The sequence below is a fragment of the Macrosteles quadrilineatus genome, unplaced genomic scaffold (assembly GCF_028750875.1).
Source record: "Macrosteles quadrilineatus isolate MER2022 unplaced genomic scaffold, UCM_ALF_1.0 Scaffold_2__2_contigs__length_208266976, whole genome shotgun sequence".
NCBI classification, from domain to species: Eukaryota; Metazoa; Arthropoda; class Insecta; order Hemiptera; family Cicadellidae; genus Macrosteles; species Macrosteles quadrilineatus.
The window spans coordinates 175,429,287-175,444,516 of NW_026542595.1; the positions used below are offsets into that span (position 1 = coordinate 175,429,287).

The 15,230-nt window shown below is 34.0% G+C and overlaps 1 protein-coding gene across 1 annotated transcript in view; it reads left to right on the forward strand.

Moving 5' to 3' along the window:
- LOC128985918 (uncharacterized) overlaps positions 1-15,075 on the forward strand; it is a 21,579-nt gene extending 6,504 nt beyond the window's left edge. Inside the window, exons 6-9 of the mRNA XM_054405905.1 lie at positions 603-765; positions 11,275-11,464; positions 11,941-12,004; positions 12,577-15,075. Coding sequence (XP_054261880.1) covers positions 603-765; positions 11,275-11,464; positions 11,941-12,004; positions 12,577-14,808 — 2,649 coding nt within the window. The 3' untranslated portion in view covers positions 14,809-15,075. The remainder of the gene's footprint in view (positions 1-602; positions 766-11,274; positions 11,465-11,940; positions 12,005-12,576) is intronic.
- Positions 15,076-15,230: the final 155 nt, after the last annotated feature.

The following is a 15,230-nucleotide window of genomic DNA, read 5'->3' on the forward strand; positions in this document are numbered from 1 at the left end:
CTATATAATCTTATATGTGACTTATTTCACATAAACTATCACAGTAACTCAATTAAGAGGGGGAAATATTACCTCAGCACACCTTGCCAAATATTTTATTCAAATATGTTTTTGTAGCGAATTTCTCCTATAGGAAGTAGCTGTATTATAGGAGGCATGTAACACCCAGACCTGGTACTGATTATTTTTTTTTTTGTCTTGTTGGCCCGAAAAGGCAAAAATCCTTTTTTATAAGTAAACAAAAAACTGCTTCTTTTATAAGGCAGGTAATTTGTAATATTTGTGATCTGATTAGTGATTTTGAACAATTTTCTCATAAATGTGTAGGCCTGGAGTTATATTTCACAAGTTTACAACCAGCAAGATTAGGTGATGGGAATGGAGTCCACTGTATTCCATTGAATTTATGTTTATATTCCATAGTGTTTCAATGGTTTAAACAAAAGTTCTCAAAAGGAAGCAAGTAGGCATTAGTCTATGTCCACTCAAGAAGAATAACAAATTGTTTCAGAATCAATAACAAATAGTGGGATGAGTCAAAAACAACCTCAGTGTATATTGTAACAAAAAGAGATTAATACATTCCAATTGTGTTATATTAGGTGGAACTATCGCCAGAGATGTATCAAAGTCTGGAAGAGGTTAAATCTGACATAGAAAATCTTTTCCACCCTGTCATTCCGTATTGTCAAGCCATTGTCTTTGGCAGCTGTGGTTCAACTCTGGCATTCAAAAATAGTGATGTTGATCTATTCCTTCAAAAAGGTATGTTTTTGTCAAGTGAATAACTTTTAATGTGTGTACAGTTTATGTGGACGTATGTATATGAATAGTGTGTATGAACTTATTGGGGTAGTTGAGTGGTGTTTTTTTACCACTAAAGTTGAGTATTTGAGTAACTTCTCAAGTATTGAGTTTGAAAGTCGAAAAGTTGTAACTCTTCTATGGATACACTACTGTGAGCACATAAAAATGCTCACACAATCACAGACAAAAAACATGTAAATAAAAAACACTGGACAAAACTTCCATGCCATATACGTCTCTGCACATTTATTTTTTTAAGTACTTGACTGAATGTTTGTAGGCCTACTTTCATTGTTTTATCCGTGGTCATTTGTGTACTTTGGTGTGTTACTGTTTTATCATAACTACTGACATGTTCTACATGAAATAAAACCTAACATAGTAATTTTAACGGAACATAACATGAAGAAATACGTATAAGAACGTTTCAATTTAAACAATTTCATAGTAACTTCTGAATACAGCCGCACCACGACCTCAGGTGGAGGTGTGGTGATATTATCAGAGGCGAGTCTAAAATCTAAACCTTTAAATTTAAAAAGTGTTGAGGATCTGACTGAAGATAAACTTTTTCAGTGTAGTGTATCTAAGTTTAATGTTGATGGCATCAGTTTTGCATTTGTGGGGATATATAGAACACCACAATTACATAATTCAGAGTTTTTAATTCGTTTGAATTCTCTTATTGAAATTCTGTTAAATAAAAATAATTTTTTAATCATAATGGGGGATTTTAACATAAATATGCTTGTTGTATCACCTGAATCAAAGGAGTTAAAGAATATTCTTACACGACATGGTATGAATTATTTAATAGATTTTCTAACTCGAGTCATAGATGAATCTAAAACCTGTATTGATAATGTTTTAACAAATTTTCATAAAGAAACCGTAAAAGTAAAGGGTGTAATAACTGCTTTTTCTGATCACGATGCGCAAATAATAGAACTATTATTATTACCTAACAAAATAAATCCTCCAAACATTCACTTTCAGGGAAGATGTTTTTCTGTTGATAATATGATATTATTTAAATCACTCTTGGCAAATGAAAACTGGATATCACTCTGTAATTCGCGAATTGAAGACAAATATAAAACCTTCCATAATATATTTCACTATTTTGATTTATCATTTCCGGTTATTCAGAAAAAAATCACAAAAAATACAAACAATTGTGTAATACTTGAATTAAAAGAAGAAAAAAAATCTTATTGAACTTAGTAAAGTGGCAATATCTTCTGGCTCAGAAATCCTAAAAGCTGAATTTAAGGAAAAAAATCAACAATATAAATTCAATCTATTAAAGTCAAAAAGGGACTATTTTGACAATAAAATTAAAAACTCTGAAAATATAAGTAAAGCTTCATAAAAAAAGAAACACAAAAGAATACACACAAAGAGAATAAAATAATTATACTTTAAGGTCAGATAATTGTGAAATTACAAATCCCAGGGAAGTTGTCAATAGTTTTAACAATTATTTTGTAACTATAATAGATAACATGGTAAAAGACACCGGCACAGGATGGTTGTCATGATAATGATAATGATTTTAATAATCATATTCCAAATTTTAGATGTCCGCCAATGGAAGAAAAGGAGCAATAGCCATTTTTGATTCACTAAAAAATAAGTGGTCTAGTGGTCTAGTACCTGTTAAAGTAATAAATTTTGTTAGGGATCCACTCATTAAGCCTTTAGTTCATTTAGTCAATGCTTCGTTCATTTCAGGAATTTTTCCAGAGCAACTCAAAATTTCAAAAGTGGTACCAGTTTTGAAAAAGGGAGATGACACAGAAATTCAAAATTATCGTCCTATTTCTATTTTACCTTTGATATCAAAATTTTTTGAAAAAGCCATGTATTTAAGATTGGTAAAACATTTGAATGATAATAATCTCTTTTGCCCAGAACAACATGGTTTTAGACAGGACAAATCCGTAAATACCGCTCTAATCAGTTTCATTGAGTCAGTAATTGAATCAATGGATGAGAAAAACATAGTTACTGGAATTTTTATGGATTTATCTAAAGCCTTTGACAGCATATCCCATAACAAAATTGTTGAAAAATTAAGTAGTATAGGCGTCAAAAACTCATATTTAAATTGGTTTGAAAGTTACCTTCGAAATAGGAGTCAATATGTAGAAATATCAAAAACAGAAGGAAATCAAGTTATAAAATATCAATCAATTTTGCAACCGATCGAACACGGGGTACCAAAAGGATCAATACTTGGACCTTTATTATTTATTAGCTACATCAGGGATATGCCAAGCTATCTAAGTAAACTCACGGACATAAAAAATCAACTTATACTATATGCAGATCCCTCTAATCTTATTATGTCTGCAAAGACTGGCTTGGAAATGGAAATAAATTCATTCAAAGAATTAGGTCAACTTCAGGACTTTTTTTCTTCTAATAATCTAATATTAAACTCGCAGAAGACTAATCACATTCGTTTTACCACAAAACAAAACCGAAACAAGAACGATTTTAACATTTTTATTGATGATAATATAATAGAAAGGGTAGATACGTCAACATTTTTGGGAGTTTATATCGATAACCATCTTAGTTTGGACCTATATAGACTATCTTTTAGCTAAAATAAACTCAGGAATTTATGCTTTAAAAAAATTGTATTATCTTTGTAATTCAAAAGTTCTTTAAAATGTCTTTCATGCCCACGTGCAATCCCATATATCTTATGGAGTTTGTGTGTATGGAGGTACATCCAAACAAAACCTTTCTGAAATTGTAATTAGTCAAAAAAGAGCTATAAGAGCCATGTTAAATCTTGAGTCTGATGAATCTGTAAGGGAGCATCTTACTAACCAAAATATATTAACCGTCTACAGTTTGTATATCCTTGAGTGTATTATGCATGTCAGGAAACATAAAGTCAATTTTACAACACATGAAGATATACATAACTACAACACCAGAAATAAAAAAAAAACATAGTCTTACCTTTTCATAATTCTGAGCTATATAAAAAGAAACCATCCTATGCCGGTTCTGTATTCTTAAAACATATTCCAACAGAAATATTGAACACAGAAAATCAAAACAAGTTCAAAAGTGAACTCAAAAGTTTTTTGATCAGAAATGCATTTTACTCTCTTGAAGAGTTGTTAATTTAACCATTGACTATATAACACTACTAGATTGAAGACTATGCGGGAGGACGCGTGAACAGGAAATTTCTACAATGTACTGTGTTGTGCACGGTGGATGCACGTAGTACTGACCCCTCTACTTAGATCGCAGCACCGTCACCACGAAGTTCATGGAACCGTCGCCTGGCGCGCTGCAGTTGCTGCCAACTGGACTGGACTGAGCTTAGCGGCGGACTAGACTAGACTAAACTGTTGGACTAGACTCGGCGATGAGGAGTGAACGATTGCCCGCGCTCGCGATGTACTCGGCGGCGGCGGCGCAGCTGTGTGAATGCGATGTAGGTCATTGCTCCTGATGTAGTAGGCTACTGCTGCGCGCGCGCGCGATACTGCGTTTTGTTTACTCATTTGCACGTACCGTCCGTATGCTTGGTACGGTACGAGTTTATTCAGGAGGGTATAGCAAATCTTTGACAACTTATTTTTAATTTCTCCCCATATTAGTTAGTACATGGATAAAGTATTGTTTACCCCAACATTTTCGAATATGAGTTTGAGTGGATATATCCACTGAACTGATGTCTGAAATCACCGAACGATTTTGAAAAAATAGTACTGTAGTATGTTGTAACTCAGAACAAAATAGTATAACTCCTAAAAATTACGGTTAAAATTCTATTGTAAATAATGGTATTTCAACAAAATATCCCTTAATACAAGAAAAAATGTTAATTTCTAAAGAAAAACCCCTGTTTTGATTGAATTAAGTACTCGTATGTGATAATCCTTTTTATTCTTAACAACATCTAGTGCAGCCCCATATTCCGGTAAAAACTACGGTTCAAAAGTTCTTAAACTTATGTTATTTTCCCATTAAACTATGACAAACCCGAGAAATGGATTTAAAAAAAAATCAATTCTGATTGAAATTCTTCTGTGATGGTCCTTATAATTCTAAAGCAAATAGTGCAAAATGTATTCATTCTAAATACATTTGTACTAACGGCTTAAATTACTAAAGGCTTGTGTAAGCTGGGGTACGGTGAAAGTTTACGATCCCTCGTTTGTGGCCATATGATTTAGCAAATGAAGACCCCACATCGGCAGCTACAGACAACCCAATGTATAAAAATATAAAACACCCTGGTCAAAAATTTGGTTCTGCTGTATACAAATAAATGTTTTTTTCATGCGTTAAAAGAAAATATACTCCTGCATACGCTTGGGTTCTCGTTATCTGGTTGGAAAAATAATGTGACAAATCTGCATTGCAAAATAATCCAGGCATTTTGCACTACACTTTTTACAAAGTGATGTGATAATTTAAATTGAAATAGTGGTAAATGAAATTAAAAAAAAATTGTGTAAAAATAATATTTATTACGTATAACCATGAATATAATTAGTGTAAATAGTAATGAAAAAGTATAAATAATAGCATGCACAAAGACCAAAGCACATATCTACAGTTACTAAAAGCAAAAAAATAGTGAATTAACGATTGAATAATTTAAATCGTGAATATAGTTTATATTGTAGACGATTTTTTATATTTTAGGCACTGAGGAGGTTAGTTGAATTGGCTTATAATTTTTAAATAATTATATTAAAAATACTATGCATTTGTGTTTATTTAATGAAATTAAATGCGTTACCTAAAATAATATATGTGAATCATTTTTTTAATAAAGCCCATAAAGTTTAATACGTATACTGTAACACCTCTGAAAGATAACTGAGACTTATAGAAAACAAAAAAACCAATACAGGTCTTGTCGCGGTAAGAAAACGTAAAGTACAAATTATTAGATGTGTGTTACTAAAACCTTAAAAGTAAACAAATTTTACTTAATAGCGTAGTTTTTCAAAGTGCATTCATTGAGATATAGTACGATATAAGTTGTATTTCAATATAATATTTACAAGTAACATTATCAACACAAGTATTGTTAATTGGCCACAATCACATAACATATATATATATAAATATATGTATATAGTACTGTTTTAACCCATTAAGTCACGAATAATACAAATGTAACAACTATAATACTAACCCTTATCTAACGGACCAGCTTTGAAATAAGAATTTGGTTAAGAACTCAAATAATTTTAACTTAACCTCCAAACAATATTGAAACTTTAGCAATAATGTACTTTACCAATGAAATAAATAGATTTATGCTAAAGCGTTTATACTCAAAATTGCTGAAATAGTAATAGTTAAACCTATTAATGAAAAAGTAATAACATTCAAAACAATCAGGAGCAACCATTAAAATACTTTTTGCAAAACAATTGAAGAAAACACGTTTTAACGTGGCAACAACGTTTGTCATTTTTTGTAAATACAAACGAAACGACCAAGTAACTTTATACCTTAATGGGTTAGTAATGGTAAGTTTTACTTTTAAATAGTTTTAAACCATAAATAAGTGCCGTATATTTTACTTTGTTAACCTACTAAATAACATCGAACTATGCTCGGTCCCCTACTGTTCAGTCTAATTACTGTCACAAATTGCAGTACTGTACCTTAATATAAATGAAAAGAACTGAACTACCTCGACCTTAACTGAACAACAAAGTAATGCTCGGCCCCTTAACGTTAAGCCAAATCGCCGTCACAAATGGCACTACTAAACAAATGAACTAAAATAAATGAACTAAACAGCCTCTTAGCTGTACAACAAAATAATATACATACATAATTAAAATAATATACACGAGCTGTTTGGCCCGTCCTACGTACGGGAATCGAGTAGTATATGATTCAGAACAGATAGTTTACAACTTGGTGGCCGATTCACACACACTGACTTTGAGTACAGTAGTTACATAGTACCTTCCACTGCATAGGCCTACTATCATATCACTTACCGTACCTTATCGTATTTTACCACCTTGGCTACTGAAACCTCTAAAATGATCCTGGCCTCCCGTTCTCTTCTATCCCCTGCCATTTCTAAGGAAGATACCAGTCTGAAGATGTCTTTCATTACTTGGTCTTCCAAGTGGTCGTCTACCTTGTAGTACTCCTTTGAATACACTTATAAAAGTTGAAGTATCTTCTCTCCGCCATGCAAAGCCTGCCCAGCCCATCCGAGATCTGAGCCTTTTGGAATGTACCCCTTTATCAAGTTTCTGAATCATACTGGGATAGTTATGATATGGTATGAATCGATTTTGGTTTCTACTGACACCCTGCAGCTTACTGGTCAGTTTTCTGGAGACCTACTACACCGGTTGACATTTTCATGTGTACTGTATGCAGTCATACTTATATTTAAACATCTAGAAAAAGATGTATCAACACGTAAACCACTTATATATTTTAAAGGATTAAGCACTTATACTTAGACGGATTGCATTTATGACAAAACTTGATTATTTGTTTAAAATGTTTAGTTCAAAATTACACAATCTCCTGATAACATAGATCTTTTACGGTAGGTAATAAACTGCATTTTAAAGTGAAATAGTGTGTAGGCAAACTCTGGATCAATATTTTTGAATACAAACAACTGTAACATAAACATTTCAATGACAGTTAGAAACCAGCTGTTAGTTAAACCACCACTAAAACGACTTTAACTCGTCCGTCGGCTGCTAGACTTTTTGGAAATTAAAACTTAATTTCTAAAAAACTGGGACCCTAAACTAAAATTATGGCTTCGACATTCCCTAGTTCTCAAAATTATATTTCTTTCAACACAAAAATCATGAAAATCCGTCAAGTGGTTGACTCAGAATCGTGAAATAAAAAAACCCTGTTTCGTTTTAATATTATAGATTATGTACAAGGAAAGATCATTTCAGTACAGCTGAGCCTCACGAAAATTGTCGGTTTTCATTCAATCAATATTTATTATTTAGTCTATAATAGGCTATGTATGTAAAAACACTGTCAGTCCAGAGCAGTTGTAACGGTAGAGGCCAAGGACTAAGTATTTTCTTTGTTTAAATAACAAGATATTATGTAATTTTTTGTTAGATCCTAAATATCTAAGTTAAATACAAGAACTGAAATTGTCATTTATTAAAATTACTGCCGCAAACTTATAATACTTTTACTTTATAATTACGCACGGCATTGTGACTGACTACACCGTTGCCGAGCTATTGAAAATTCATTTTCTAGGACGTCCTGCGTCAGTCGGTTTGTTAATAGGAATTTGTAGCCTCCACCTTTCAATTCGTGCCACAGCATGTCAACCGCTCTGATAGCACTTATCAGACCGTCAAAACATGGAGGTCTCTGCTTCTCCCTCGACGAAACGACAAGCGTTGTCCACGATTCAAGCCAAGGAAGAGCATCAAGTAGCGTAGAACTACTTTTCCCGCATCGAAGGAGGACACTGCACATCTCAGCGGGTTGCTATCAAATAGTGTCTTGCTGTTAAGACAATCAAATATATCATTAACTTTGCTTATGAAGCTTGCAGTTTGTTGTGCATCTTCTGGTAGCTGTTTCGTATCCACAGCTGTTAAAAGACCTGCTTTAACGCTGTTGCTAAATATTTGAGTAGCCAGCTTTACCTTCATTTTATCGAAAGCATTGGGTCTAATATGCTTGTCCATAATTTTACACAAAGCCCTAGCTTTGCCTGAACTTAATATATACGAACAATGGTTTAAAAAATAAAGAATGTAAACGTTGTTCTGCTGTATGTACACAGTGGAGAAGTATACATGCGAAATGTCAATTCTATCTCTGAAATCACCAAACAAAGGATATTGTTTAGGTAATGAACTTCAATTATGTATGAAACGCACTTGTGATATAATAAATCACCATGTTGGGGGTGAAGGTCGTTTCGGAGTTTTAATTGTTTGTAATATATTCCCACTGGTAAAAAATTCAAATACCCATTTTGGTTATTTTTCCCATTGATTTGTGAACATTTATAAACATCTAGTATTATAAAAGGCTGTGTATTTTGAATGCTATTTCAATTATACGTTAAGCAGTGTAAATTTGATATCACAATATCAAAATCGTCCAAAACACAGACACTTTGTACAGTTCCCTACTGGTTTCGTAAACAAATATTCACAAGACTATTGTTACACCATTATTATTATTTGAGCTTCATCAATGTTTCTTGTGTTTTGGGATACTCAACGTTTCTGGAGTTGGATCAACTCCTACCATTTAAAGTAATAATAATTAACATTTAGCTTGCAGTATTATTTTTTTTAAAGTCCATATAATAATAGTAACATGTTTTAGAACCAAATTAATTATGATATTTTCCCCACTACACAGTTTTAATAGACTTTCCACGTACGACATTTGTCCAAGTAAGGGTAGTTAATAAATCTAAAACTTTCATAGGTCTTCATATTGACTACATCGGTTTAACATTTTTAGCGGTTGCAAAAAATGGATGTGATATAGTGGAGACAGACTGACTCACCACCACGTTTTATAATACTGTAGTATAGATACATATTTTTTAATGAGAAAGGATGGAGTTCTGGTCTCTGGGGACATCGAAACGAAAAAGTAAATCGATCACAGGCTGAACCCCTATGGCGATAGTTTATTATAAATATAAAATTGGCTGATAACGGAACTAAAGGACGTGTAACAGTTTATATCAGACTTCTAAATTAAAACTGAGGCTTACCATAGGCCTATCAAATATTTAACCCCGTTTTACAGCAGCAATGTCTCATATTACTGACACATCAACTGGTGCCTTTTTCCCTATAGCAGACAGATGTTGTAAATCATAGTGTAGCCTAGGGGTTGTCGGGTATTGTGTGAAGGCAATGCCATTACCCGAACTGAACGAACGCTCTGCCACCCCCCATGTTCTGTCATTTCACTTTCTCTTTTTCTCTGAGCACATTTTGCAGTTTTTATTTGCTTTGGGCGTTTTGTGTGGTCGTTATTTCAAGCTCGTTCACTAGTTTCAAAGTGTTAGGTGGATGTATTCTACTATACTTAATAGATTAAAATGTAATTGTGATATGTGGATAAATCAATTTATTTATTTATTGATAAAATATCACACTTTCTCAATTCCAATTAAATATTTGATTATAAATTCTTACAACAAAACATTTACAACATGACGCGTTTGATAACGCAAATTTGTATTTAAGTTATTCTCATTGGCGTTTTAAATTTGATTAGATAGGAAATTCATACATTTCTACAGGTCATCTTTTTTATCAATCAAATTCACTAACCACTAAAATATCACGATAAATATTAGGATACGAGTCCCTGTCTAATATCTCAGATTCTTAGCGAAGCAGTTAAATTAATGATCAGTCGCGCTTCACTTCTAACAACGAGGCGAGCGGGGAGCGGATGTGCAGTTCCGGCAAGTCACGTGGGCGCGGGTAGCATGGCTCAGCTGTCGGCTGTCTGTACATTGCGTCGTAACAGCAGACAGCACTCAGCACTATGTTTTCATTGCCCGCCACATCGTGGCAGCACCTACTGGTCGGTGACGTCAGCGCTATGATCGCCCCTTCCCGCCAGAGTGTGCTGATTGCTTGTTCACAACCAAATGCATGGGGCTTTCAATCTAGTAGTGTTATATAGTCAATGATTTAACTGATGTGAATGCTGATGTATGTAGATAACTGTCAATTTCATAACTGAACAATTCAACAATGTACTGAGTTAGATTAAGGAACTGTGACGCTATTTATTGTATTGTTGTACATGAAACAAATGAAGTTTTGAATTTTAATTTTAATTCTAAATTAACAAAAATTGACATCATGTGTCATTGTGTGTGACCTGAAGAAGACTCTCCCAATGAGAGTCAAAATTGGTATTATGTTAAAGTGATTCAGAGGCTACCAACATGATTAACATGAAAGTAAGTTCTCCTTCAGAAAATTTATAGAAGAGTCCTGCTTCAGATATATTTACACGGAAGGGTTATCCTTCATAGATGTTTACATGGAAGGGTTATCCTTCAAATACATTTACGTTAAAGGATTATTGTTCAGATATTTATGTAGAAGGTTCTCCTTCGGAGATATTTACGTAGAAGGTTCTCCTTCAGAGATATTTATGTAGAAGGTCCTCCTTCAGAGATATTTACTTAGAAGGTTCTCCTTCAGAGATATTGAAATAAAATGTTCTCCTTCAGAGATATTTAGGTAGAAGGTCTTCCTTCGGAGATATTTACGTAGAAGGTTCTCCTTCAGAGATATTTACGTAGAAGGTCTTCCTTCGGAGATATTTACGTAGAAGGTTCTCCTTCAGAGATATTTACTTAGAAGGTTCTCCAGAGATATTTACATAAAATGTTCTCTTTCAGAGATATTTATCCAGAAGGGTTCTACTCATATTTCACTTGTCCAACAGATGGAGAACCTTTAAAGAACTTTGTGCGAAAGGAAGGCAGATTGATGTACAGATCGCGACATTTTAGAAACATTGTTTACATCCCGAGTGCTAGGATTCCCATCATCAAGTTCCAACATGTCAAGACTGGTTGGCAAGGTGACCTGACAGCCAGTAGTCAGCTGGGTGTCTGTAACACTCGGCTCATCAGGTCAGTACATCTGATATGTAGCCATTGCCATACATTGGGCCTTTTTTTTGTCAGGTACTGATCCACCCAAGTCAGTTGTATTGCAGACTTTTCTTCAATCTTTATATTTGCTGTGTCTGAGGTTGAAGCCATTTAAAAAAAGTAACGATCTTGCTATGTCACAAGTGATACAAAAATGTGAACGCTCAGAAACTTCAATAACTGCATACGAAATAGGTTAGAAAACAGCGGGAGTACCGGCCCAACAGGAGAATGTGAGATTGCTTTGCATGAGTAGATCTTAAGATATCCTTAGCAGTCAAAGCATCAACTAATATTTAGCCTCAAAACCTAGCCTAGTATCTAGCTAGTATTTAGATCAAAACTTTATTTAAAAAAAACCTTTGTAAATTCCAAAACTGTGTTGCCTTTGTCCCTCCCATTGTTGCCTCACACTATTAACTCCACAATTTTGACAGTATTTTGTTTTAATTCAGGTTCCTGGTCTCATTGGATCATCGTATCAAGCCTTTAGTTATGATCATCAAATATTGGGCCAAGGTGAGTAAATGGGTTTTTATTTAATTAGTAGCTTTGTCTACTGTCTATCTTCAGCAGTAGTAGGCCTAATTGATTAAACATTTTAGTAGCCCTTTTGAAACACAGTAAAAAGATCAGCAAAGTTGATATTATACTGTCTAGATTCAAAATCTCATTCCCACGAAAACTTAAAAAAAAAAAACAAATATAAACTTGATATGTAACCATTTACTTTTGGAGTCTGGAGTAGACGTCCGAATTATATTAACTAGCTGTCGACAGTTTTTATTCTAATGAAAAATGAATTGAATTCGAATGAGACTGACTAAGAGTGCTAATGTGCAAGTTCTTATTAGTTCACAAGTTATTTCTGTTTCCTAGTTTAATTTGTTTACTACAGTAGTAAAAGTGACATAACAAATGCATTACGATAAATTTTGCTGTCAGTTTAGCTTGTTTAACAAGTTGACAGTAAACAGAAATCAGTGATTGACTTGAGCGCTCTTCTGCTGGTCACTCAACTAGCTACAGCTTTAACAAGGGAACGGAATGTCTTAGCCAATTGTGTAACATGCATTGTGGTTGTGTTGCAGGTATGTGGTATCACTGACTCCGGTGCTCATAGAGAGTTCACCACGTATTCTCTGGTGATGCTGGTGATATTCTACCTACAACAGCTTGACGAGCCGTTGCTGCCAACCATCGCACGACTGCAGCAGATGTGTCAACACAAGCAGTACAGTCTCGGCTGGGAGTGCAGCTTCTGTGATGAGGAGTGGAGTGTTCAGTCCCAATGTCTCCCTCCAAACAACATGTCTCTGCGACAACTACTGACTGGCTTCTTCAAGTTCTACTACAACTTCGATCTCGACAATGTCATCTGTCCTCTCCTAGGAAGATCTGTTCATGTCAAAGATTTCGAGACTGAAGACGGAAGCGAACTTCCCGAGGAAATGGTGTTGTACAAAGAAAGACTCAAGAGTGACCCGAAGTGCAAGTTTAAAACAGATACAACCTTCAGGGTCCAAGATCCGTTTGAGTTGTGCCTTAATATAACTAGAAACGTTGTAGACAAAACCTGTTCAGTTTTCAAAGAAGCGTGCAAAGTGTCATTGGAGCTGTGCGAGCAACAAGCGGATGACGCTTTGTTGGAAGGTTTGTTCAGTATTGATAAAGACTCACTTGATCTCGGTGACGATTTGAGTATAAACATTACTTGTGGAGAAATGTCTTTCGATGGTTCACAGACTTCCGACAGTGCCTTTACAGAATGGTGCCAGATGACCAAACAGTCAATAATGTTAGTTTTGGAACACATTTATAAATTGGATGTCAACCTGCAAAAAGAAAAGGTTTTTAAGAAAGTAAAGAAATTGGAGTCATCACAGGATGTTCACAATCTTGACTCTACACATGAAGATAGCCAAATATTTGAGTGTTGTTGTAAAGTCGATGTTTGGCAACGTCGCAAGAAAAAGGAAAAGTCTTTGAATAGAATGGATTTTAATTTGAATTCGTTTGAAAGAGAGGTTTGTATATCCAACACTCTTTTTCACCCAAATGATAACAAACCATTTTTTTTTACTATAAATCTTTCAGTGCTGAAGTCAGCAAAATCAAAGGGGATAAAAATGAACGTTCATGTAAAAAGGACACAACATAAACTGATCAAAGGGTTTATGAACTCTATGAGATATGATTTCAAAATATTTGTCTCCCAAGCGCAAGATTTTGTCGTCAGTGTTAAAAAGTCATCTCCACTCGATGGAAAAGATTCATTAAAAGGATTGTTACAGTTGAAACTTGAAAAGTTACCTGATATAAAAGATTTAATGATGAAAGAGTCCATTAAAAGAAATGCTGCTAAAATTGCAATGGAAAAAGAGAAAAGGTCTACGACTCAAAAACATTGTGAAAAGAGTTGTGAAACTGTAAGCAAACCTTCTCCTAATGATGAACAACAAACAGTAAATCAAGTTGCATCACATGAAAACTTGCCAACTCAGGAAACTCAAAAACTTATCAACAATTTTTTCAAGCCAACTAATCATGAGGGATCTTGTAAAAGCTTAAATCATTCTGAAGTAGGTAAGTTTAACAAATTACTGAATTCCATCCAAAAAAATGAAACACAATCAACATTTACTTCTAAAAACACTAATGCCTTTCTGGCAAGTATTGAAAAGGTGGCCTTAAACTCTTCAGAAATGTTAAGTAATTCTGAAACTGATCAAACAAAAAATCTGAGTGGAGAAAAAAAGTCTTGTAATTTAGAACAACAAGGTAACTCAAAGAAAATTGAAGAAAACATTGAAGATCAAGCACTTGTGGTAAAGAAAGTTGAAGAAAAAATAGATGCACTCTTACAGATGCATCGAGCACTTCTAGACAACAAACAAGATCAAGATAACCAAAATCCAACTGAGAAAAGAACAGTCAGTGAAATAAATGACCCTGTACAAAGTGGCTGTCCAAAAATAATTGAAAAACTGCCTTCTGCAAGTGTAGAAACAGTAGAGGCCAAAAATGAAAGTGATCATAAAATTAATCAGAGTATTGATCCCAAAACTGTCATAGAACGGCCAAAGATCTATTCAGAAAGACCTAAGAAACAGTGGAAGCCCAACAAGACTTGTGGTAACGAGAAAGCACCTCAAGAACCACGGTTGTGGGTTGGAGGTGGACCTCCTAATTGTCTACCATACCATAGTCAAAGTCAACCACAAGCTGCTGCTACCAATAAACCCAGCTCTTCTACCAAGTCACACTGTAGCATTCAGAATCAGAAAAAGTGGTATCCGAGCTTGCATAAAGACATTAACTAACAAAATACTTAGATTTTAATATGTCTTAGTGACAAATATCTGTTAGGAAGCAGTTGCTTGTGTAAAGACAGTAAGTAAATGCTTTTATTTTAATATTGTTTTACTGACTAACATCTGGTAGTAATACCAGTTAAACAATTTGTTTCCCTTTATAGGACGTAGTGTAATGGTTGTAACCAAATCACTGAATTGGTTTATGTTTCAAATTGATAATATATTTTACCTTGTACATTGACAGTTGCTTAATTGACTGTTTTGTAAACTTGATTACACATTATATATATATATATGTATATAAATTTATAGGTGTGTTTCATTGCCTCAAATTTTTTTGTATACACCTTTTGCATTTTTTTATGTTAATGTAAGGACTAATACATTTTAGCACCATTAATTGGTAGCCCAATGACTATTGGCATCTG